The 27800-nt window shown below is 33.8% G+C and overlaps 2 protein-coding genes across 2 annotated transcripts in view; both read right to left on the minus strand.

Moving 5' to 3' along the window:
• Positions 1-13677, minus strand: part of LOC126887778 (dual specificity mitogen-activated protein kinase kinase 4-like) — a 41132-nt gene extending 27455 nt beyond the window's left edge. The window contains exons 1-3 of the mRNA XM_050655584.1: positions 13419-13677; positions 7356-7530; positions 485-785 (exon numbers count right to left, since the gene is read on the minus strand). Coding sequence (XP_050511541.1) covers positions 485-785; positions 7356-7530; positions 13419-13452 — 510 coding nt within the window. The 5' untranslated portion in view covers positions 13453-13677. The remainder of the gene's footprint in view (positions 1-484; positions 786-7355; positions 7531-13418) is intronic.
• Positions 13678-15096: 1419 nt separating this feature from the next.
• Positions 15097-27444, minus strand: LOC126887776 (SET and MYND domain-containing protein 4-like). Its single transcript, XM_050655582.1, has 3 exons — positions 26843-27444; positions 18106-19070; positions 15097-15509 (listed from the first exon to the last, which is right to left on the minus strand). Exons 1-3 carry the CDS (start codon positions 27218-27220, stop codon positions 15188-15190), a joined length of 1665 nt encoding a protein of 554 aa, XP_050511539.1. The 5' UTR covers positions 27221-27444; the 3' UTR covers positions 15097-15187.
• Positions 27445-27800: the final 356 nt, after the last annotated feature.

The following is a 27800-nucleotide window of genomic DNA, read 5'->3' on the forward strand; positions in this document are numbered from 1 at the left end:
CCCCCAAAAAGGGGTGGTATCCACTCCCAGGGTAAAAGGACAAGTTGGCATCATGTCACCTTTGTTTCTTGAGGTATCCTCTAACTACTCACCAATTTTCATGAAAATCTATGGAGGTTCCACGAAATCGGAGGTAAAAACCTTCAGTGACTGCACTAATAATATCAATGAAAAAAATCAACTTGCTAAAAAATTTAAATATTTTAAATGTGTTGTAATTGGATGCAACAGTAAAAATCGTATAAATAAAGACATATTCCATTAAAATGGTTAAATTTGTTTTTAAAGGTATATATGTATTTATAAAATCACTATATAGGGAATAGGGTATACAGCCTTTTTCATGACAGAAAAACCCGAACTTTTCTGTGTATATACTTCAATGTAAACTGAAGCAGAGTAAGACTCGACGGCAGATATGACACTTTGGTAATGTGGAGGAGTATGAGTACGGATTAGTCCAATAACACTAATATGTACTTACCTCTTTAAAAAGCGCTCCATAAAACTGAACAATATATTTGTTTTCGCTACTTTTCATGATAACATCCAAGTCCATGAGCAATTGCTTCTGTTCCTTTTCATCGACTGTGGATCTGATCCTCTTAACTGCCACGACCGTGCCTGTCGCCTTGTGAATCATCTTGTTTACAGTACCGAAACCTCCTCTGCCGATCTCGCCTAAATCTTGAAGATCCTCGGAGGTGAAGTCGTAGCTAAGACCCTTGATCTGAAGCTTTCCTACAGAGGTCATCGAAGGGGGACAAGGTTTCAGTTTGGTTTCACTGAAATATAAAATTAGAATGTCAACACCACAAAAGTCCTAACCAAAAAAATCAATATACTAACAACTTTATCAGATGAACAACAAGGATTCAGATCTGGAAGATTCTGCGTAGACGCCGTATTTGTACTAAGACAAATCACAGAAAAGGCCATCGAGTACCATAATCCATAATCTATGTTTTATAGACATGACAAAGGCTTTCGATCGCATTTAAGTCGAAGAAATCTTACACTTACTGTATAGAAGAAACATACCAATCAATATTATACAAACCATCGAAAATATCTACTTCCACAATCGAATACAGGCAGAGATAAATGGAAAACTAACGCAGTTTATACCAGTACAAAGCGGAGTCAGACAAGGTGACTCGTTAAAACCACTGCTCTTTAATATAATAATGGACGAAATAATGCAAGCAGTACGTAAAGGTCATGGTTACAGAATGGGGAACAAAGAAATCCAAATATTATGTTATGCAGACGACGCCGCATTAATTGCCGAGACAGAAGACGATCTCCAAAGATTAACACACATATTCAATACAACAGCCAAGAAATATAATATGATAATATCAGCAGAACAAACCAATTGTATGACAACATCTAAATACCCACGACGATGTAAAATAGAACTTGATGGGAAAATAATAAAGCAGGAAGCAATGTTCAGATATATGGCAATAGATATAACCAGTTACGGAGATGTTGAAGAGGAAGTACGACAACAAAGCTTAAAAGCAAGTAAAGCGTCGGGATCTCTTAATGAAACAATCTGTAAGAACAAATATCTAAGACAAGACACAAAACCAAGAATCTATAAAGCAGCAAGTAGACCTACAGTGCGTCCATAAAGTAACGCATAAATTCGTTATTTCGTAAACCGGCGACTTTAAGGAAAAATCCCGAAACAGGTCGATTTTTATTTTTATATTACGATTTTTTGGCATATATATCATACTAGTGACGTCATCCATCTGGGCGTGATGACGCAATCGATGATTTTTTAAATGGGAACAGGGGTCATGTGATAGCTCATTTGAAAGGGTATTCAATTCTCTATCCAATAATATAAACATTAACATAATTATTTATACAGGGTGTTCAAAAAACATTTTTTTAAATGAAATAAGTGAGACAAAAAGAAGAACATATGTAATTTATTTTAATTCCAAATGCATTCTGCTACTGACAGTAAAGAGAAAAAATTTTTATTTGACAAATAAACATTGATTTTCGTTTAAACAAAATGTTCAAACTGCCAAGAGACAGGTGGGTGGCAGCTTCAACATTGCATTTAAGCGAAAAACAATATTTATTTGTCAAATAAACATTTTTTTTCTGTTTTCTGACAACAGTAAAACGTATTTTGAATTAAATAAATTACAGACATTCTTCTTTTTGTTTCAATTATTTTAATTAAAAAAATGTTTTTTTGAACACCTTGTATAAAAAATATGTTAATGTTTATATTATTGAATAGAGAATTGAATACCCTTTCAAATGAGCTGTCACATGACCCCTATTCTTATTAAAAAAAAACATCGGTTACGTCATCATGCCCAGATGGATGACGTCACTAGTATGATATATATGCCAAAAAATCGGAATTTAAAAATAAAAATCGACCTGTTTCGGGATTTTTCCTTAATATCGCCGGTTTACGAAATAATGAATTTATGCGTTACTTTATGGACGCACTGTATATTGACATACACGGCGGAGACAAGACCTGACACATCTAAAACGAGACGACTACTAGAAACAACAGAGATAAAATACTTAAATTTCCCTGATATAAAATATCAGGGAAAAGTATGTTGGATAGGAAGAGAAGCGAAAACATAAGAAGAGCATGGAATGTAGAAGTCATAAATGGATGAGTGACAAAACGGAAACAAGAGTGGAACGAACACATTCGTAGAATGGGAGAGGAGAGGATAGTACGAATAGCACGAGATAAGTCACCAAATGGACGAACAAGTATTGGCAAATCAAGAAAAAGATGGTGCGATAATTTAAACAATTAGGAGACTAATATTGAAGAAGAAACAGGCTTTAAAGCCTAGATACAAGAAGGAAGAAGAAGAAGGAGCACCAAACTTTGCACTAAACTGAAAAAGGTATTCCATTAAATGGATACCCACTAAACAACATCAGATATGCAGATGACACCAGAGTATTTGTGGACAACCTAGAAGACCTGCAAGTCCTTACGAATAACACTCAACAATATGGACTCAATAAAAACGTAAAGCAGACAAAGCTTATGATTAAGCAATAATAGTTTATGATTAAACAATAATTAATGATAAATTAGCAAGAAAAAGATAAGAGAAGATCAACTCTATATCAACCAAACCCCTATAGAAAGAGTGACGCACTACAACTACCTCGGCACCATAATAAATGGAGAATGGACCAACAACCAAGAGATAAGAGCGCGCATAGGAAAAGCTAGATCCACCTTCAACCAGATGGGGGCCTTCTTTAAGAACCACAACCTCTCTCTTGGTATAAAAGTAAGAATGCTGCGATGCTATGTCTTCCCGGTCAATTTTTATGGTGTTGAATCATGGACCTTGAACGAAGATGTGTGCAGAAAATTAGAAGCCTTTGAGATGTGGCTATATCGGAGAATATTATAATATGTGAAAACAGTTAGTAGCGGTGATTTTTTCGTTTCCTTTGAAGAATTGATACCCACTAAACAACATCAGATATGCAGATGACACCAGAGTATTTGTGGACAACCTAGAAGACCTGCAAGTCCTTACGAATAACACTCAATAATATGGACTCAATATAAACGTAAAGCAGATTTTATATCTCTTATTGTTTAGATCTTCCATTATGTCCTTAGCTTGGCAAGTTTGAAGCAGTTTCCTTGCACTTAGAAACATATATAAGAGTAACAGTGACAACTAAACTGCATGAACATTAAGAAGGTAGGATTAAACATTATTAAACAAGTTAAAATGTTTAGATAAATAGTCATAAGATAGATAGAACAATACATTATCGGATGCTGAGAAGGACTTTCGACATTCCATTCTGGTCTATTTTATTATCGCAGAGCTGATAATAAAACCACAGACTGCGGAGGCGGACTTACAGTCATCACCATCATTCTCTTTGCATTATCCCTATGCGGGGTCGGCTTCCATAATCGCATTTCTCCACACAATTCTATCTTGGGTCATATCAATATTAATCCCTTTACCAACATGTCCTGCCTAATCGTCTCCCCCCACGTCTTCTTTGGTCTTCCTCTCCTACCCCTTTCAGGAATCTGCACTTCAGCAATTCTTCGTATTGGGTGATTAACGTCTCGAGGCGTTAATTATCAACAAGATAAGAGGCGGACTTACAGTATCAACAAGAAAGTAAATAAAAGTGACAGACAGTGATGATAATTTATAGAAGAATTTAAAAAAAATTCAGGCAAATTGGATAAAATATTAACTAAAAGTAAAAGGTACATTCCATGTCAAATCACTCAGGCAAAAAATTTTGGATCTCCGATTTGTCTGAAAATTGGTATATAGCTTCTGCGGGACGTAAAAATAAGATATTTAAGGTCAAAAAATCTTCTTCTGTTTTTCTCAAAATGTTATTTTATGCGATTTTACAGTGATTTGGTGTTTATTTAAACAAATTTGCATTTTCTGTCGTAAAGTATCGATGAAAAACATAATATTTTAATAGAAAGGACTAAAAATGTCATTATATGGCATTATAACAAGTTATTTTGAATCAAAACAAGTTTTTGATCAAATTTTATAGTGTAAAAAACGTTAAAATACCGTTTTTTTGCATTTTCCTCCATTCCCAAAATACATTATCATCGATTTGGCTGAAAATTTGCCCCCAGATAGCCAAAAGATAGGACTTTAAGTGGTTAGAAGGATTTGAATTATATTACAATACCAAAAAAGTTACATGCAGTAATATCAGACTCAAAAGTATATATTTATTAGTCCAGTCGGGATAGCATTTGACCTTGAATGCCGAGTTGCCCAAAATTTTATTTTTCTGATCTTTAGGGGAGTCAATAGTAGCCTAAATTTAAAATCACGAATGAATTCCTCCGTTACGTTAGCAGCCATCTTGATTTTAAAGGAGAACCTGTTTTGCTCAATATCTCCGCCATTTTTAAATTTTCGACAAAAATGGTAGGAACTGAAATTGTTCCAAATAAATCGTATTTACAATTATTACAATTTCTTTTTAACAATTTTTGTCGTGAGGTCGATATTTTCGAGTTAATTATACTTACAGTAGACGCCTATATTTTTGACTATAATATGGAATGTATAACTTTTTTGGTATTGTAATATAATTCAAATCCTTCTCACCACTTAAAGTCCTATGTTTTGTCTATCTGTGGGCAAATTTTCAGCCAAATCGATTATGATGTACTCGTATTTTGGGAATGGAGAAAAATGTAAAAAACGATATTTTAACGTTTTCTACACTATAAAATTTGATCAAAAGCTTGTTTTCAATCAAAGTAACTTGTTATAATGCCATATAATGACATTTTTGAGTCCCCTCCATTAAAATATTATGTTTTCCTTTACGATAGAAAATGCAAATTTGTATAAATAAACACCAAATCACTGTAAAATCGCATAAAATAACATTTTGAGAAAAAAAGAAGAAGAAAATTTTTTGCCCTTAAATATCTTATTTTTACGTCCCGTAGAAGCTATATACCAATTTTCAGACAAATCGGAGGTCCAAAATTTTTTTTGCTCCAAAATTGAGTGATTTGAAATGGAATGGCCCAAAAACATTTTTTTTGCACAAGCAGTGGTAACAAAATAAAGAAACGAAGTATCAACAAAATATGCAATTGAATATCATCATCATCATCAGTAGCTCGACAACCCTTTTTGGGTCCTGGCTTGTTCTAGGATTTTCCGCCATTCTGTTCTGTTCCTTGCTTTGTTCTTCCAGTGGGTAATCTCTAGTGTTTTTAGATCTTGTTCCATGTATCAAGTTTGGGTCTTCCCTTTGACCTTCTCCATACTGGTGTTGGCTTTATTATATGTTTTGGTGTTTCGGTCTCCAACATTCGTTCAACATGGCCCATCCAGTGCGGACGTCCGATCTTTATGGATGTTATGACGTCAGGTTCGTTGTATGCTGCGTATAGTTCAAAATTATATCTTCTGCGCCATACGTCATTTTCTTTCACCCCCTTATATATATGTCTAAGGATTTTTCGTTCAAACGTACCTAATAAGTTCTCATCGCTTTTCGACAGTGTCCATGTCTCTGGTCCATATATAAGGACCGGTTTTATCAGGGTTTTGTATATTTTGCATTTGGTTTTTCTCGTGATATTGTTAGATCTTAGATGTTTAATGAGTCCATTATATGTTTTATTAGCAATATGTATTCTTCTCTTAACTTCTTCGCTGACAATGCAATTGAATATACTTTAATCAAAATATACTCAGAGTAGACATAGAAACCTAGAAACATTACTTTCCTGTAGGTGCCATTTAATACCGGATTTACACTCAGCCTTTGCCACTGCCCTGCCAGAAATACAATATCGACGCGAGTGAAGTGTTCACATCAGTCCTCACCAATATGCTCACCCACATCCTCACAACACAACCACAACTCATTTACCGCACGACTCGCAACGATGCAAGACGTTATTGCGACGACAGCACTATGTCAATATAAATAATTATTTAAATGTTTTAAAAAGAAATTAAAGACGCGTCAAAAAGATGGCGGATGATGGATGAAAGGAATTCTATAGGCATTTTAAAAATTATTATTGTTTGTTTCCTAAATTAATATTGATCGTTTATCTTGGATTATTTTCGAAGTTCAAATACTTATATGCAATCTGCTTAATTAGTAAAAATATGGGCGTAGCTTAATAGGGTCGTTTTATTACAACACAATATAAAAACAAGTAAGTAGTTGCCCTAGAAACGACGAAACACACCTTCTTTCGCACTCAAATGATGGCTGCAAGTGAGCGAGAGCGGCTGAATGTGAACAGGCACTCATGCTCGCGCTGCCTGTCCTTTAACTTCCGTCCCAAAAAACCGACTTTTGAGGGAGCGCCGTGCAATGGCAGCGGCATGAACAGTGGTAACGCGAGTGGCGGTGCAAATGCAGCATTATATTGGAATCACGGGAAACGATATGGCAGATAAATATGCACAAGAAGCGTTAGAGGATACAACTATTGAAATCTACCCAAAAACTTCAGCGACAGATCTCAAATTATATTTCCATACAAAAATAGTAGCAGATGGCACAAAAAACAGGCGAAATTACTTGAGATATAACAAATATTTCAACCATAGTCTGATAGTTCCACCAATCGTTTTCCTCACGTGACCATCCCACGACTACAGCTTCTACCTTAAAGTGGAGAATTTGAAAGACCTACTCCCAAATTGGGATGGCAAAGTGATTATCCAATATGTAAAAGCAATATACTACTATCTATACAAAATTAATCTGACTGTTGTAATATTCTATGGATGTTAATATTCTACATTCTTATTTGGAAATCTATTTAAAATGCTTACCGTATAACTATAGGTGGCTCTTTTGCCTTTGTCACAGGAGGCAAGCTCATTTTGGGGCGATTAGTCGCAGGCGTAACCCCCCCTTTATCGCCCCCAGATAAAGGTCTAAAAGAGAACGCATTTGAATTGCTGGCCTGCGAGAAATCGATGTTCTGCATACCAGGTCTTCTTGGAACTGTAAATAAAAGCAATTTTGACCTACAGTTGTTATAAACAGTTTATTTACATTATATTAAAATAAATAAGATTAGTATTTACCTGTTTGTTTATGCAATTTAAAACACGTGATGAACCTAAAGTGTGTAATGATCCAAAAATTACTTATTTTGTTTTAAGTTGTAAGGATTTATATAGTTGCTATAAGCCATATATCCATTTGAACGAAAATACATACTATGAGTGTTCCTTTATTCAGTCTGAATTGCACTGAATAGCGCTCAAAATTGAAGCATTTATTTACATTGACAATTACTGAGAAGCGAGATTAAATCCAATCGTCCGCTAAGAGTTTTGCTTTGACTGGAAAAGATTCATCCATGTGTGAGAATTGGACTAATTCCCGGATCAGACCTTGAGGGAGTCAGTCGAATTGAAAGAGACAAGCCATACCGACTTTTTAGCTCGTATGGGCTATTGTTTAATATTTGAACTTGAATATTTAAACATTAAAAGTATCTTTGGCAGTACTGATGTTTGGTAATAGTAAGTACCTACTTAGTCAATGAAATAATACGAGGTAATCAAACATTTGCTGGCAAGTTATTCTTAAGAGATCTAGTTGGAATATGCCAGTAAAAAGTGTTTTTCAGTCTATGTACTGGAAGAACTTCTATGGAAGAAAACCTATTTTTTGTCAGTACTTTTTGGGGTGCTACTATAGTATGACGTCTACCTGCCTCTATTAAAGCATGCAAAATATGCCAATTTTGTGGATTATTATTTCCCACTAAAATAGTAAATTGATATGACAAATTATCAATTTGTAAAATCAAAACAATAATTCTTTTGATTTATCTATTTTATTCTGGCTCTGTATAGCTACGGGTGTGGTCAAGTACTTAATAAGTACCATTTTCAATATTTTCTCAGAAGGTTTTGCACCTTATAATGAAAATATTTACAAAAACACATAGTTTAGAAGAATTATTATTTCAATTCTACGAATCAAGACTCTGTCATATCAATTTACTATTTTAATTGGGAACAAGCCACAAAATTGGCTTACTCCCAACTAAAATAGTAAATAGGGATATAACAAAGGATTATTTGTAAAATTAAAATAATAATTCTTCTTATTTATGCGTTTATAAACATGGCAGTAGACGGCATACTATAGTGGCACCCTTTTTGGACCATTCTCTGCAAATCTTTAATATTCTCTGCCATTAGCACAGTGTCTTCTGCATATCTTATTTAGAGATTCTGCTTACTACTCCGCCAGCTGTTTCGATGTCCTGTATGTCTTGCATAATAACCTCTGAGAACAATTAAATAGGAATGGAGAGAGAATGCAAATTTGTCATACCCCTCTTTTCATTTTGATGTTCTCCAATTGTGTACCTATTATCTATTTTTATGTGCGCTGTCAGGTTATAATATAAGTTTTCTATTATTCTTAAATCTTGCTTGTCTATTTGCTTTTGTTTCAAAATTGTCAAGATGGTAGTGTCCTACTCAGTCAAATGCCTTTTCATAATCAACAAGGCACGCATGTACACCTTTATTTATGTCCAAACAGAGTTGCATTAATATGTTTAAACAGAATAAAGCCCCCTTAAGGGTTCTGTAAATTCATAAATCTTCAAGAGATAAAATAATAAATTATTTCGTAATTCTATACATTTCCTACTATTCTGACAATCTGGCAATGTTATAGCAAAATGTCAACATCAAATTTTAATGACAAGGATTTACAAAGAAATGGCCAATACAAATATTATTTTTATATCATACTTAGTGTGACCAACTCCAATTCAGTCGAATCCGGGACAAAGCTGAAAAAAATACCTGAAATCCGGGACATTTCAATGAAAATCGGGCCATTTTTTTTTCAGAAGACGATAATTAAAATACAGAAATAAAGAAAGTCCACCGTTTTAGTTTTCATAGAACTATAAGACCACGATATAAAATGCATGCGTTTTGGATGTGATATTAGTATTACACTCTAGAAATTGTCGACTTTTTTTTGTCCCACCAATTCAATTTGATGTGAATTCTTAGAAGAATAACGTATTCAAAATTTCAAAATAGAATTTTACCAAAACGTTGAAAATTCGGATGGCCCGGGACTCCGGGACACGACTTCGTAATTCGGGCCATGTCCCGGATTTTTCGGGCTAGTTGGTCACACTAATCATACTGTTATTAGTATTTCTCAAGCAACTATCCATTTAGATATTAATAGTCAATATTTTTTGTGTATACATTATTATATTACTTATAATGTAGGCACTATAATAGTCCAGGATACATCTGTTTTGAGATGGATGTTGAGAGGTGACTCATATTTTTTTACAGAAATTGCTTGGAAATAACTCATATAATAATAATTGAGTTATCCTTCCACTCAAAAAGGCCCAGAACATTGTTTAAATAATCAAAATGTTAAAAAATGAAGGAAAAAGTCGATTTTTTGTTTTAAAAAACAGTATTTGATTGTATGTCTCAGATGAATCAGTTCTTCTATTACAGAGTTCATTACTTTCTTCTTATTATCATAGGTTCTTTTTATGTTCAAAACGAAAGTACTGCACTTAAGGCAGTGGTTTCCAACCTTTTTGTACCTGCGCCCCCCTTTAAAAAAATAAAATTGTTGTGCCCCCTTAATTTTTTAACATATCTAATTTTATAAATTCTCAACTCAATCTTGAAAATTTGCTATCACTAGATATGTCTATTATCATTTCCTGCTCTGCTATCGTAAGGCCAAAATCATCATATTTTTCAATCACAAACGGGTTTCTAATCCATTCATATTTGAAAACGAGAATTGCTTTCATAGACTGGTCAAATGATTATTATTATGAACTTTACTTTCTTCTATTTCATCAGCAAGACAGGTAATTTTAAAAGTGGAAAACATGTCAAAATTTTTCAAACTTATTATTATTATCACAGTTATTATTACCCACTGTTCTAATTTTTTCATAAATGCAGTGATCTTGTCTTTCTGCGTAATTGCACGCATTTGAAGCCCTTGCATTGATTTATTTAAAATACTGCGTCTTTGAAGAATATTAACTAAATACGCAAGTTTACAAGGAATTTCTTGCCATAAAACAAGTTTGCTTATTCTCTATTATTATCAGTAAGAAATATGGCGATCCCTTCTTTTAGCTCAGATACCCTTTAAAGTACTTTGACACGAGAAAGCCAGCGTGCCTCACAATAATATAGAAGTGATCTATATTCTGAACCCATGGTATCACACAATTTTGCGAAAAGCCTTCCTCTTTACAGCGCTTATAATAACTTCAAATACTGTTAGTAGATCTTCACCCATATCTCTTAAAACAAGCGATTATCTATGAATCATGCTATGCGTATGCGTACAAACTGCACGAGGAGCCAACTTTCGAGCTCGTGCGTGTAGACTGGCATTTTTCCTTGCCATAGATGGAGCTCCTCATAGTGGAGCTGTGCATAGTTCCACACAGTTCTCCCACAGAATATCATTTTCATTAAAAAAATTATCAATGATATTAAACACTTACTGTAGTATTGCCTTCAATAAGTTAACAGAATAACATGTTTTCTCTAACATCAGTTTCCACAACATATCTTACATATTATGTTATCAAGTGTGCATCCTTAAGAACATCGGTAGCCTCATGTACTTGCAACGCGAAAGTAGATAGTTTTATTTTTTCTATTAATTGATCGCAGAGATCTTCAGATATTCGTCTTCCCATCGTATTAGCAAGTGGAATGATTTTAAGTTGATCAGCATATGATTCACGGAGCATCATTTTTGTGACACCTATTCGACTTCTGTGGTTTGTATTCGAAAATGATATTTTGTAAACAGCTGCATGCCCCCCTTGTAACACACTCGCGCCCCCCTAGGGGGGCGCGCCCCACAGGTTGGAAACCACTGACTTAAGGGGTTACATAGGTATTGCGGGTAAAAAAAGTGACTTTTTGAAAAAATTATTTCTTGAAAACTAAAAATTATTTTTATTTATAATTGGAACATGTAAAAGTATAGTACTTAAGGTACTCTCAAAAAAAATTTTAGTCAAAAATATTGATTTTTGTAGAGCTGACTGCAATTTTTCGACAACAGCCCTTTTTTGCGGTGGGCAGCATAACTAAGTCCAGTTTCATTTGAAATCAAAAAATCAAAAAGTTTCTTGTAGTTTATACCTCTGGCTAGTGAATGAACGAAGGAATTAAAAAAAATGAAATTTGAAGATTTTACATACATTTTCGACCCCAATTTTTCTCATTTTTTCAAAAATGACCATTTTTAAAGTAGTTCTTTTTTATAAAACAAAAACAACTTCACCTAATAAAAATTCCTTCGTTCATTCACTAACCAGAGGTATAAACTACAAGAAACTTTTTGATTTTTTGATTTCAGATGAAACTGGACTTAGTTATGCTGCCCACCTAAAAAAAAAGGGCTGTTGTCAAAAAATTGCAGTCAACTTAACAAAAATGAATATTTTTGGCTGAAAATGTTCAATGTTTATTTGTTCAATTAACATTTATTTCAGTTTTCTAACAGCAGTAGAAGATATTTTGAAATAAATAAATTACATACATTCTTATTTTTGTGTCAATTAATTTAATTAAAAAAAAATTTTTTTGACACCCTGTATAAATAATTATCTTAATGTTTATATTACTGAATAGAGAATTAAATAACCTTTCAAATGAGCTAGCACATGACCCCTATTCTCATTTAAAAAAATAGTTGATTATGTCATCACGCTCAGATGGATGACGTCACTATATATATGTCAAAAAATCATAATTTAAAAATTGAATAACTTTTGTATTTAACATTATTTTCTAATTCTGTAAATGAAGCAGTTTACAGGGGGGTCAAAATATAGTGAATAACACTGTACAGCAGGGGTCAAGCAAAGATTAAATATGATGATGATGTTACATTCGTAAATAAAATTGAATTTTTTATGAAGTCACTGAAAAAGGGGGATCATGAGACGCAATTGCAACATTGAGATGAGAGGGTATCCTTGACTGTCAAAGAAGCTTTACAATGGATGGGAGGGTTTTAGTTTATGGATTGTTTATAGTCCATATTTTATGAATTTTCACTAGATTTTTAAGAGATAGATCAATAAGAGATCAGTTATTTTGTAATTCTTTAGAATTTCTACTATTCTAAAAATCTAGTAAGGTCATTCAAAAATGTCAACATTATTTGAAAATGTCAACATCATCTGAAAATGTCAACATCATTTGAAAATGTCAACATTAAATTTGGATGACATGCAAAGGATTTACAAAGAAATGGACAATACAAATATCATTTTTATATCATACTGTTATTAGTATTTAACAAACAACTTTCGATTTAGATATCAGTAATAGTCAATATGTTTTGTGTATACATTATAAGAATATTTTAACATTAATTGTCGAAATTACTTTTTGTATAATTAATGTAAAAAAAGCATTTCTTGTTAATTTCTATTCCGCAAAATTAACACTTTTAAACAAATTTGTCTTAATTCTTGTAGGTATAATGTACTCTTTTTAAAATAGCATAAAGTGTTACTGATTTTTACCAATTGCTGTAAAATAAATTGATGATGTGTGAATAGTTTGTATATTTCCACTATAACACATAATTACCAAACCTCTAAATGAAGTTTATATACAAATTCCAATTCGAAAAACCATACTCTAGATTAGAAAATAGATAATAATTAATGCAGTGGAAACTAACTACTATAAAATTTATCACCCAAAATCTATTTCCAACAAAAAATCCAACGCAATTTCATTTAAACATTAAAAATCTCACGATCCGCTATCATGACAGGTAAATATTTACATAAAGACTAGCATAAATAAACAAAAACCTACCTGGACTGGGCTGATTGTCTATTTGATCTGCCATTTTGCTATTTTCCGGAAAATATAGTACTGACAATAATTTTTAATCAACAAGAAAGTATTCCAAAGGTACCATTACTTCTACACTTTAACTATCATTAGTAATGAAACTTAACATTGTTGTAATTTCTTTGGGTACTTTTTATTACGAGTCAGAACGATTGATAAAATTTCGAGCACAGAAACAAAAATCATTAACCTTGCAAGTTTGTCGAACGACAAAATAACTTCTGTCTTTGTCAACTGTCATTTTGAGGAAAGTTTTTTATGTATTGGCAACGCCGCACTGCCATTTTAGAACTTGGACTTGCCGAAGTTAGGCAACTAGTATAACAGACGAATGTAATACACTGCTCCAAGAAATTAACGCACCACTTTTAAAACTTATCAAATAACATGAAAATATAAAATATTAAGTGAAATGAAACGCATATTATTTTGTATTACTTTACTTTGTAAAACAAACAGATTTAGTGATGTTAACCATCTTAATATTCATAAACTTAACACAATCTTAAAACAATGAACAAAAAATTGTGTTCAAATTTTTTTGCTTAATAAGATATATTTCCACCATAGACATATACAGGGTGTAACAAAAATACAGGTCATAAATTTAATCACATATTCTGGAACAAAAAATAGTTCGATTGAACCTAATTTACCTTAGTACAAATATGCACATAAAAAAAGTTACAGCTCTTTGAAGTTACAAAATGAAAATCGATTTTTTCGAATATTTCGAAAACTACTAGAGATTTTGTATTGAAAATGGACATGTGGCATTCTTATGGCAGTAGTATCTTAAGAAAAAATTGTAGTGAAATTTGGACAACCCTTCAAAATTTTATGGGGGTTTTGTTCTTTTAAACCCCCCAAACTTTTGTGTACGTTCCAATTTAATTATTATTGTAATATCATTAGTTAACACAATGTTTTAATAACTTTTTGCATCTTAGTATTTTTTCGAAAAGTCAGTTTTTATCGAGATATTTTGAATATTTGTCAAATCCACCACATATTTGTACCACCACACTTTTAGGTATATTGTGAACCATATTACTTAAAAAAGAAGCCACATCTCGATAAAAGGTGCCTTATCGAAAAAATACAAAGAGGCAAGCAAATTTTAAAACACTGTGGTTAACTAAACCCCCTTAAATAGGGCTTTTCATCGATTGTAATTTGTTTCGAGCTTCTGTCATGTGTCACATAATATTAATATATCTACGTTATACGTCTTTGGTTTGTATCATGGGTATATATCAATAACGTACGACGTAGATATATTAATATTATGTGACACATGACAGAAGCTCGAAACAAATGACTGTAAATGAAAAGCCCTATTGTTTATGTAAACATATTAAAAAAGAAGGCGCATCTAATCGGCTTAGCTCACGCTGGGTTAAGCTTTTTTCAATAGCCACTAAACTAATAGTATTTATGAATTACATTTTTATGGACTTCAAAATGTGATTTCTATAAACTTTAATTACAATTTACGTCGTTATTATTCAAAATTTAGAGTTGTCGAAATGATATGAAATGATTGTCATTTCGAGACGAATCCAAGTTTACTGCATTTGGGTGATATTTAATTTTCTTTAAGATATGTGCAGTGCCCTTTAAAACATGAATGAATAGCTTTTTTGTAATGTTTTTCTAGTGTTTATTTGATAACAGTTAGATGTTACAAGAAATAAAATAGTTTTTATGAATTTCCGCATCATCATGGTTTAAGTTCTTCTGACATTTCCAAGTAAAGCGTAACACTGTTTCAACACTTCCTGCATTTCTGCAAACATCCTACTCGGCTGAGTTTCTTCTAGTTCTTTCATCTTTGGTAACAATTTTTGACAAATTTGATCGATACATGCTTCGTTTCCTTTTCTTAGATTCATTATATCGATATCTGTTACTCCCGTCTTAAAGTTAGGCGTAGATAAGAATTGGAGTGTTGGCCAATCCTTTATGCACACTTCACAGTTACATTCGAAGAAATATTGTTTTTTTAGATTCTGTTGACGGTCTAATTTTGGCATTAGGGCATAATGGTATCTAAAAATTAATAATATGACAGTTTGATAGTAATGACTAATTTTGTTAAGATACAACTTAAATCGGAAAAAGCACTATATTATTAAGTTAAAGAAGACAGTCGTAGCAACGGGGTTATGAGAACCATTTTAGAAAGATAGTGTTTCATGAACTACCACCACGAATAAGACTCTGTATTTGAAGAAGAAGTTGAAAAACACTAGGTACTACAGCAGACCGACAGAAGCAGAAGATCCACCACTGAAACACACATCCGCAAAAGAAGTGAGCAATCTGATCCGGAAAACCTTGCAAAAGAAAGACTTGTATCAGACGAAATATCCAACACGGCTCTAAAATACCTCCCAGCGAAAGCAGTTATCTAACTGATTAACATAATAAACGCACTGATGAGATTTAGGGGATTCTTAATCAATGAAAGGAAGCCTCACTTCATCTGATCACAATCCACAAACCAGGAAAAACAGCATTTCTCCACAAAACTACAGACCAATAAGCATACTACCAGCAGTCAGCAAAATTGCTGAAGGAGTGATACTCTCAAGTCTCGAAGATGAAACAGAAAGACTAGAGGTTTTACCAGAAGCCCAATTCGGATTTACAACTAGACACTCAAGCAAACACCAGGTACCTACTCAGGCTCACAGAATACATCGAAGTAGGCTTCAACGATAGACAGGACACCGGAGCAGCCTTCCTAGGCGTAAGTAAAGAAGCACCCGAATAGTAACCAAGCAGATAAACCAAAACATTGCAACTAAAAACTTTCAGATAGCACTATATGTAGAGGCCCTAGAACAATGGTGCATAAAGTGGAAAATTGGAGTAAATTCGGATAAAACCCAAGTAGTGATGTTTATCTAATAAGAGACGTGGCGTACCAGCCGAACAACTAGAGATGTTCGACACTCCCATCGAATGGTCAAATGAAGCATAGTACCTCGGGTACTCAAGGGATAAGGGACTCACATTCACATCCCATATTACAAGAACAGTATCTACACAAGGCAAAAATGCTAAAAGCCGTTATTAGCAGCCTAGCTGACAGAAGAAGCAAATTAACATTCAGAACAAAGACAAGGCTCATCAAAAGCCCTGACATACACATCTTTTGCATGATGACACACTTAAAAGACAAATAGAAAGAAGATCCAAGCTTACCACAACGGAGATTTACGAAAAACAGCAAACATCCCTCGATATGTAACGGAAAGATTCCTTTTCAGAGATACCCAACAGAGTATTCGATCAGTTGGACGACAAGGCAAGAACAACAGTCGCCGAACTAATGGTCCATCCAACAGCAAGACAAAAATCATAACAAATACAGATGAGGACATGACAATTAGGATCGGACAAGATGAAATAGAACCAGTTCACGATTATATATGTACTTATATCTGGGTCAAATTAAAAAACTTAACAACGAAAACCAAACAGCATAGATCAAAAGACGAATTAGACTGGCATGAGCGGCATTTGACAAACTAAGCTACATCCTTAAAAACAAAAGATATCCACAACATCTTAAGACCGAGGTATACAATCAATGCGTACTCCCTGATCTCACTTATGGTTTCCAAACGTGGACGTTTACAAAAGCAAACATGGACAAAATTATAAAAACGCATAGATCAATGGAAATACAAGTGTTGCACATAAAACTAATGGATAAAAAGAGAAACGAGTGGATAAGAGAGAAAACAAAAGTAAGGGATGTTGGACAAGAAGTTGCAAAATTGAAATAAAGATTTGCCGGACACAATATAAAACAAAAAGAAGACCGATGATACAAAATTCTTATAAATTGGAGGCCGTGGGAATATAAACAAAGCAGAGGAAGGCCACAAATGAGATGGGAAGATGACATCATGAATCAAGTGGGCTCTAGGTGGATGACTAGCGACACATAGAGAAGAATGGAAAAGGATTGGGGATGGACCGAAGAGGATTAATTAGATAGAATACGAAAGATAAAATAATGTCATTACAAAATAGAGCAAGTGATGGAGTTTAAATACCTAGGCATCACACTATCTAGCTACGGAAGACTCGAAACAGAAGTGGAAGATCAAATGAATAGAGCAAACAGAGCCGCAGGTTGCCTGAATGACACAATATGGAGAAATAAAAATATCGGACAAGAAATGAAAGACAGAATTTACAAAACAGTCATCAGACCAATAATGACATATGCGGCAGAAATACGACCGACACAGAGAGGACAAAAAGATTGCTCAAAACAGCGGAGATGAAAACCCTTCGAAAAATCGATGGTAAGACTCTATGTACAGATATACGACGGAGATGCAAGGTGGATTACATTAATAACTGGACAATAATAACACAAGGTGGAATAGTCAGGACAGCGAGAGACGGTTCCCCAATAGGAAGACGATCAGTGGGAAGACCACGAAAACGATGGAACGACAACTTACTAGACGCACATTGAAAAAACAGACAGTCATGTCCATCCAAAAAGAAGAAGAAAAAGAGAGAAAACTGAGCAAAAGAGAGAAGAAAAACCACGCCAATTCATCTGTGTTTCGTCTAAAGGCTGATAAATAAATTTGAGTTCTAAAAATGTTCATCTTACCCATAATTGTCGTAGCATTGCTCCCCTTTAGCTATACTCCTAATAGCCCTCAAAACGACAACATTTCCATGACAATGTCTCACGACATTAGGGTTGCAACAATGATTAAATAAACTTAAAAACGCGAAAGCGCCTGCACCTATTTCCTGAGTCTCGAAATACCCTTCTTTGGTTCTGCTCAGCTCTGATATCTCGTGGAAATTACAAGGTGCAGTTTGAAAATGCAACAACAAAATCTCTTTGAACATTTCTTCCTTCGTGTCGTCACAAAAAAACTGCGTGTGGGTTTTCACTAAGTTATAAATAATAGCTGCTGTGGTTGATCGTTCAAACAAATCAGCTACTGATCTAGACTGAGTGTTCGCTACTAAATTATGGATTTCTTTGTACCTGTCAGATCTATATGGGTAATTTTTGTCAACACTCTCCAATTCGTTATACCTTGCTATTTCACTATAGCAATCCCTCGCCAACATAGCTAATTTAAGAGGCAGTAGCTTCATTTTATCCAGCTTCAAGCTTCGTAATGTCTTAAGAATATTGCATTCGTATTTGTGATATTTTTGGGCATCTTTTTGACACTCAGAGCTGCAATATAAGACTTGCGTACAATTCGGACATGGTACTAAATTGTAGCTGAGTTTTAGGCATTCGTGGCAATGGCTGTAAAACTCCGATGCTAAAATGTGACAGAATGGTTTTTCTACTGCTAAAATATCACCTATTTCGATGTTTTCTTTGGCTACGACATGTCTTCCTTGTGTTGGTGTACTTTGGATTTCTAGTAAATTTGTTGAACATTCTATCGATGATAACTTTGAGGCTATTGGTAGGTCTGGAGCTGGTTTAAAGTACGGTTTTCTGTCTTTCTCCGATTGTACTTGAGATAAGGCGTTGGTTTTTCGTTTTATTAATTTTGGTTGTAGATCTTTGGGGTAGTTATTCTCAAGGGATTTTTCTATGTCCTAAAAATAATATATTTGTTAGTAAATCAACAACAATTGTATATAGTCCCTTATCAATTATAAGATGGGGGAAAACCAAAACTTTATGCGGATTATGAGATATAATGCCTGGTTGTACCAACAGATTTTAAGCTGGGCCTTAAACTCAGCTTACGAAATATGCGCGTTGCACCATTGAGTCTTAGATCCATTTTCAGCTTGACAGAATGGATTGCCACGTGATCACGCTTACAGTGGCGTAACAAACTCCGTCGCCCTTCCGCAGAATTGGAAATGGGGCCCCTTTAAAAAATTACTAAATGCAACATGTGTAACAAATACCTATATATCCACAAGGATAAATTTTTCTACCTATATGTGTTACAGCCCAGTAAATCAACGTAAAATATGGCGATACCGTGTAATTTTCAGTGTCACCACCGAAGTGGCCAACTCAAGACTTTTCGAGTTATTTATAAGTAAAAATGTTTATTGTTCAACAAAAAAAAAAAAAAAACACGTTTTTAGGCGATTTTTCGCAAATAGTTCAAAGAGTAAGTATTCGATCGAAAAGAATATTGTTAGCAAAAATGTATCTAGCTTATAAAAAAAAATGAAACAAAAATGAAGTCTATCGACTCAGTAAAAGAAAACTTGTAGCTCATGAAAAGTTTTTCTTATTCGTCAAATTCCAAATCGAATATTTCAACGTGAAATAATAAAAAAAAAATGAAATACTGTTCGGGGAAGCTCATTAGAGCTTTTTTCAAGTGTTTAAAAGAAGCTTTATTTTTTTACAAAAGTTTCTAGCATCAAAACTAAGCCAGTTACGCTCAAAATACGGTTAATTCCATTTTTTTGTTAAAACATTGTGAAAATCTCCCCCTATTTAGCACCCCAAATGAAACTAATCATTATCCCTTACAAACTACCTAACTTTGCCATGCAGCCATGTCTTAATCAATTTTTGTCTTACAGAAAAACAAAATAAAGCCTAAATATTTATAAAACCAAGACCTACTTACATTTCTTTACTTTGAGATTTTTCGTATCACTAATACTTTTTAAGTTATTTTGAAAAAAAGGCGTTTTTCCAAAATAAAAAAAGGTTTAAATTTTTTCACAAATAAGAACTTTGAACCGGTCAAACTTACAGATCATATGTAAGCAATAAATATTAAACGTAAATGGTAAAGCGCTAATGATAAATTTTATTTGGGGTGCAAAATAGGGGCAGATTTTCACGATTTTTTTTTACCAAAAAAGGGGTCAACTTTATTTTGAGCGTCACTCGTATGTTTTTGTGCTAGAAACTTTTATAAAAAAAATTAAGCTTTTTTTGAGACATTTAAAAAAGTTTTAAGAGTTTTTCCCGAAAATTGCTTCATTTTTTGGTTATTTCAGGTTGAAATATTCGATTTGGAATTGGACAAATAAGAATAATTTTTCATGATTACTGTGTCGATAGACTTCATACTCATTACCAGTGCATACTCCCAATTCTCACATACGCATGCCAAACATGGACCTTGACCAAGGCAAACATAGATAAAATAATAAAGACACAAAGAGCCATGGAGAGAGCAATGTTAGGAGTAAAATTGACAGACAAAAAGCAAAACAACTGGGTCAGAAATAGAACAAAAGTCAAAGACGCAGGCCAACATATAACCAGGCTAAAATGGAGCTTCGCAGGTCATAACGCTAGACAAACGGACAATAGGTGGAATACCACGATACAACAATGGAGACCATGGACAGGAAAGAGAGCAAGAGGACGACCCCAGATGAGATGGGGAGACGACATTAAAAAGATAGGAGGAACGCACTGGAAACAGAAAGCACTAAACAGAAGCGAATGGAGGAAACTGGGGGAAGCCTATGTTCAGAATTGGACGAATTAAAGGGCAAAAGAAGAAAGAAGAAGACTTCATGAATACGTACACCATTTTCTGTATCTTATAAGCTACATTTTTCCTACAAATATTTTTTCGATATCTAATATATTTAATTCGATAAATACTTATTTTTGAGTTATTTTTTCCATTCTCTACAGAAACTCTACAGAAGAACAAAAGTTGCTTACAATTAGTCAATTTATACATTTCCGGACTTTTTTAAACGTATATTTTTCACCCCAAAGAGGGGTGCCACCCTCCGAACTAAAAGCAACCAACGGCATAAATCCAACTTTGAAGTGAACTAGAACCTAAATCCAAATTGTCAAGCAAATACGTCCGTCGTGACGCTGATAATTTTACTCCAAAACTGTCATTTACTGAGCTATTGGTGTATTCATGCATTGTTTAATAAACGACTTACATTTTTCATCTTTACTGGTATAGAATAAAATACAACAAAAATTACTAAATGATTACACTAGTATTGTTCTATGAGATGAACAACTTTCTTCGTGCACTATCTACTATCAGCGAATATATCTACAATTTTATTAATTCGGATGGACAACTTCATTTTCAATACTGCACTGCTTAAAAAACATATGTATGCAAATAATATAACAACACATTTTTACATATATTAGAAAACAAGTTGGGGCCCTTGACATATTGGGGCCCACTGTAAGCTTCATGCTGCGGGGACCTCTGTTACGCCTCTGGATAATTGTATCGAAATACTAAACGTAAATAAAGATTAAAGAGAAAACCCATTTCTACATTTAGAAATATTGTTCTAAAATTCGGCAAATTGCAACTCTCAAATCTTTTAATCGTCACGTACAAAGCATTATAGTTTATTGTCGTTACCATAAAATTTCGGTAGGTAGGAAGGGCTTAAGTTTCTAGATATTATGAGATGATTCACTTGGCAAATACTTCTATATAGAAATTTACGTTTTTAATTTTAAACACACAACGTAAAATAATATAATAATAACAGATTTTTACATAATATCAGATGACAAGATGGGGCCCCTAAGCGATTGGGCCCCCCCGCAAGCTTCACGCTGCGGAGGCCTCTGTTACGCCCCTGCACGCTTAGATAAGAAACAAAAATTATGGTGCAACGTAAGGGAGAGTTTTTGGACCTATCTATAAGCTGAGTTGGGCTAAGCTGGAGCTTAAGATTTGTTGGTGCAACCAGGCATAAAAGGATTATAAAAATACTTTAGATATATCGTATATAAATAAATATAACAATAAAAATGTTTCATTGTCTGGTTTATTTCCATTATTTTAGAAAGTTGATGAACGCTGCAAAAAGAGTGTGATAAAAATATTTATGCCTGGTTGCACCAACAGATCTTAAGCTTAAGACGTGCCTTAAGCTCAGCTTACGAAACATACACGATACACCATTGAGTCTTAAATCAATTTTCAATTTGCTACAATGGATTGCCACGTGGATTGGCAGGCCCAGTGCTAGGGTAAAAGGTGCCAGCCTGCAAAACTAGCATATGAGCCCTTAGATTTTTTAAATTAGTATTTTGTATAATACCAGCAGAAAAAAACTCATTTTGGCTCCCCCGCCTGCAGTGCATCCCTTAATTTCAGGCCCGTTATCGTCAGCCCTGTTAATTGGATTGATAAGAATCGAAAATTATGGTGCAAAGTAAGTGAGATTTAAAGCGGCCCTATCTATAACCTGAGCTGGACTAAGCTGGAGCTTAAGATTTGTTGGTGCAACCAGGCATTAAAAGCAGATAAATTAATTAAGAAAAAAAAATAATGGATAACAGATGAGATCCTGAAGCTGATGGATGAAAGATGGAAAGCCAAAGATATGCCAGACATAATTAAACAATAAATACAGGGTGTCCCAGACTAATTTATCCAGGCTATATCCCTTAAACGAATAGAGATTTTCGTATGGGACAAAAACTGATCTATTTCATTTATAATACACTTTAATATGGCGTAGAGGAAATCATCCCCTAAATATTCATCCCTTAGTTAAAACCGGTAACTTGAATTTTTTTAATAGCACCCTGCAAACTTTTTTATAGTTTTGGATGTGGTCTTTTATCGTGTATTCAACAGATTTTTAAAAAATAAAATTGGTTCGTAAATAATAAAAAAAAATATCAGTTTATTTTTGTTAATTATATGTCCCAGACTAATTATTTATCCAGGCTATATTTCTTAAACGAATAGAGATTTTCGAATGGGAAAAAACTTATCTATTCCATCTGTATACTTTAATATAGCGTACAAAAAATTCATCCCCTAAATATTCATCCCTTAGTTACAAGGTGCTATTAAAAAAATTAAAGTTAAGGGTTGCAACTAAGAGATGAATATTTAGGGGGTGATTTTTTCTACGCCATATTAAAATGTATTACAAATAAAATAGATCAGTTTTTGCCCCATTCGAAAATCTCTATTCGTTTAAGAAATATAGCCTGGATAAATTAGTCTGGGACACATAATTAACAAAAATAAACTAAATCCACGAGGAAAATAAACTTCCTGTAGCTGGCTGTATACCATAAATTACAAAATACCAGGTTTGTTGTAAAAGGTATATTTTAAAATGTCCTAATTAAGGGTCACAATACAAAACGTTTTGTATTGTGACCGAATGTGTTTGTGACCTTAATCCGAAAACGTTTTGTATTGTGACCCTTATTTAGGGTATTTTAATACATATAAACCTTTTACAAGAAACTTTGTATTTTTGAAAAATAAACTGATATTTTCTTGACTGCTTACAAACCGATTTTATTTTTAAGAAATCTGTTGAATAGACAATAGAAGACCACATCCAAAACTATAAAAAACTGTACAGGGTGCTATTAAAAAAATTAAAGGTAGGGCTTATATAACTAAGGGATAAATATTTAGAGGATGATTTCTTCTACCATATTAAAGTGTATTATAAATGGAATAACTCAGTTTTGTCCCATTCGAAAATATCTATTCGTTTAAGAGATATAGCCTGGATAAATTAGTCTGGGACACCCTTTATAACAATAAGAAGGAAATCAGAGAAGCGAAAGAAAAAGAAGCAATGGAAAGATGCGAAAAAATTCATACTCTACAGTTAAAGTAGGATAGCCACAATTTACATAGCAAAGTTATAGAACTCACAGGTGGACATAGACGGAGGCAGAAAGGAAATCTGACTAATTTTGATGGGAACATCGTATTTGAAAAACAGAGTAAAATAAGAACGTGGAAAGAATACCTAGAGAAATTGTTTGCAGACCAGATAGACAACACCATTGAGCTAGAAGAAGAGGTAATGATGGGCCGAGAATATTGCAGCGGGTAGATCGCCTAGAGATAAAGCTCACAAGAAAAATATTAAGTGCACAGTGAAGGATGAAAGAGCAGAAAATAATAAAAAGATATCAAAAAGCTAAAAAAAGTTTGTAAGAAAATATAGAAAGCAAGGATACAAACACAAACAAAGAAGAGATAATATGAAGCACTGAAGATTTGTAATTAGGACAATGAAGTGAAGATAAAAAATAAATGTACCTACTTAAATATAAATAAGCAGTCAAAGAAGCATTTAAGCTTATTATCATCCAGCCCTTTGCGTCCACTGCTGGACATAGGGCTCCCTCATTTTTGTCCATTGTGCTCTATTTTGAGCACTTTGCATCCAATTTCTAGATATTTTCTTGAGATTGTCAGTTTAACGAGTCGGTGGTCTTCCTCTACTTCTTTTGTCTAATCTCGGCCTCCACTCAAGTAATCTCTTCGTCCATCTCCCATCACTGATTCGGGCGACGTGTCCGGCCCAGTTCCATTTCAGGGTGGCAATTCGGGAAATTACATCGGTAACTCCTGTTCTTCGTCTTAAGTCTTCATTTCTAACTCGGTCACGAAGCGATATACTCAGCATTGACCTTTCCATTTTCCTCTGGGCTATTTGCAGCCTTTTAGAAGTTGTAGCTGTCAATGTCAAAGTTTCGGCACCATAAGTCATCACAGTCAACACACATTGGTCAAATGTTTTTACGTTTTAAAGAAATTGGTATATCGCTTTTAAAGATGTCTTTGAGTTTTCCATAGGCTGCCCATGCTAGGTTTATTCTTCTTCGTAGTTCGCATGTTTGATTGTCTCTTGTAATCTTTATTTCGTGTCCCAGGTGTATGTATTTTTCCACTAGCTCTACTTCGTTTTCTCCAATATTGATATTTCCGCTAGGTAGTAGGTTTGTCATGAATTTTGTTTTGGAGATGTTTATTTTAAGACCTACACTGGCACACACTAACTGAAGTTCATGTAGCATTGTACATATCTCCTTAAGGTTGTCAGAGAATAAAACTATGTCGTCTGCGAATTTCAAATTTGTTAATCTTCTACCGTCAAAATGCAGGCCTCGCTCTTCCCAGTTAAGTTTTTTACAAGCATGTTCTAGTACTGCGGTAAACAGTTTAGGCGATAAGGTATCGCCCTGTCGGACTCCTCTGCCGATTGGGCTATGGTCCGTGTTTTTATGTAGTTTCACCGACATAGTTGCGTTCTTGTATGTATTGTAAATTAACCTTGTGTATCGGTAGTCAATGCGGCATGCTTGTAGTGCTTCCAGAATTTTGTCAAATTCTACCTTGTCAAAGTTATGGAAATCTACAAAAGCCAAAACGAGTGGTCGATTGTACATTCAAGCATATTATATAGCCCAATAAATGGTAAATGAACGGGAAATACGACGATACCCTGTAATTTTCAGGTTCAACTCCGAATTGCATGAAAATTTGACTTTAGGTTCAACTTACCCTCTACTTCAAAGTTGAACTTGTGCCGTTGGTTGCTTTTACTTGGGGGGTGGCAGTCACCCCTTCTCGGGGGTGGAAAAACGCGAGTTTAAAATAAGTCCTGAAATGGATAAATTGACTGATTCTAAGAAACTTTCCTTCCATAGAGTTTTTTACGTAAGTTAATACTTTTGGAGTTTTTTGCGATTGAAAATGTTTATTTTCCGACAAAAAACCACGTTTTCGGGCGGTTTTTCGTAAATAACTCAAAAACTAAGTATATTATTGAAAAAAAAATGTTTTTAGCAAAAATGTAGCATAGAAAAAAACTAAAAAAGTTGTTTACTCGTGAAGTCTATAGTCCCAGCAAAAGCAAAGTTGCAGCTCATGAAAAATACGTTTTTATTCGTCAAATTCCAAATCGAATATTTCAACGTGAAATATCTAAAAAATGAAGAAATATTCTGGAAAACCCGTTAAAACTTTTAAGTATTTTGAAAAAGCTATATTCTAATTTTTTATTAAAGTTTCTAGCATTAAAACTAAGCGAGTTACGCTCAAAATAAAGTTGGCTCCTTTTTTAGGTAAAAAAACCGTGAAAATCTACCCTTGTTTAGCACCCCAAATAAAATTAATCGTTACCGCTTTACAAACAATTTAATTTACTTATGTATTTTTTATATGATCTGTAAGCTTTACCGGTTTAAAGTGCTTATTTTTGAAAGGGTTGAAAAGTTGAAATGGTTGAAATAGACTATAGAACAAAAGTTCTATAGAGTTCTATATTTGTCTAAAAAGAACAAAAGGGGTGAATGACACCCCTCAAGTAAAAGTAACCAACGGCACAAACTTTGAAGTATAACCTAAATCCAAATTTTGATGCAATTCGGAGTTGACCCTGAAAATTCCACTCCAAAATGGTCATTTACTGAGGTAATAATTTTATCCACCAATCTTCCACACAGATATCGAGATATCAATCCGAAAATGAGAAATATAGAGAGGAAGAAGGATATAAGAAAAATGGTTGAGACTGGCAATAGAATGTTGCACAAGCAAACCTTAGAATAAATTCCAGTTATCAGAAAGTTAAAAATATTAAAAAATTTTGTAGGTACATACCTTCAAACACTCTTCATAAAGTTCCAATTCAAATAATACAGCAGACCTATTAGCCAACGCTTTTGAAAAATTTTCCGAGTTTTCTTCAGCATTTGCTAAACTTTGCGTATATAATTCGAGCGCTTCTTGTAATAGCTTTCCCTTAAACTTCTGATTTCCTTGTTCCCTCAAGTTTACGGACACTTTATCACATTTTTTATCTTTCACAAACTCGCACGATATTTGATATTTTTTTAACAGTTCAATAACGAAGTCGACCCTTTCATGGTTCGTAGTTATTTTGGAGAATATTTTCGAGATGTTGTCTACTTCGTTGTTTTGTTGAATTGTTTTTAACAAATCTTGGAATATAGTTTGGATACTGTAAGCGGTTTTCATGTTTCCGGCAGGTGCGATTTTGATTTTATCAATATATTATTATATTCTTGTGTAGACCTACCAGTTATTTATACATTTTTAAAGATAAGATAAACATATATCGATTAATATTAACTAAGTAAACATATTAACTAATTCCACAAAAGTGTAGGTATTGTATGCGTATAAAAATTAATTAACGGTATCTTTTGATCGAGCATATGGTGGAAACACCAGTTCAGTTGTCTTTATCTGTATATTATAAAGTTTCCTTGTCTATTTCAGCCGTCTATTTTCGTAGTAGCAGCGTCGCAGTAGGTCATTTGACGTTCATTGCGCTAAGTCATTGTACGCGTGTCTTATCCATTCAACACACGCAGCATTCTATGACTATACAGGATGATGCTTCTACAGGGTGTCCAGAAACTCTACCGACAAACGAAGACAGGAGATTCCTCAGATAATTTTAAGATAATTTAACCCAATTCACTTAGTCCGAAAATGCTTCCTAAGGGAGCTAGAGCTCTTTGAAGATGGCGTCATGAAATTAGTTTTTCTTAAATATCTCCAGAACGCTTCTATTTAGAAAAACAAAAATTGG

The sequence above is a fragment of the Diabrotica virgifera genome, chromosome 7 (assembly GCF_917563875.1).
Source record: "Diabrotica virgifera virgifera chromosome 7, PGI_DIABVI_V3a".
Classification (NCBI taxonomy): domain Eukaryota; kingdom Metazoa; phylum Arthropoda; class Insecta; order Coleoptera; family Chrysomelidae; genus Diabrotica; species Diabrotica virgifera.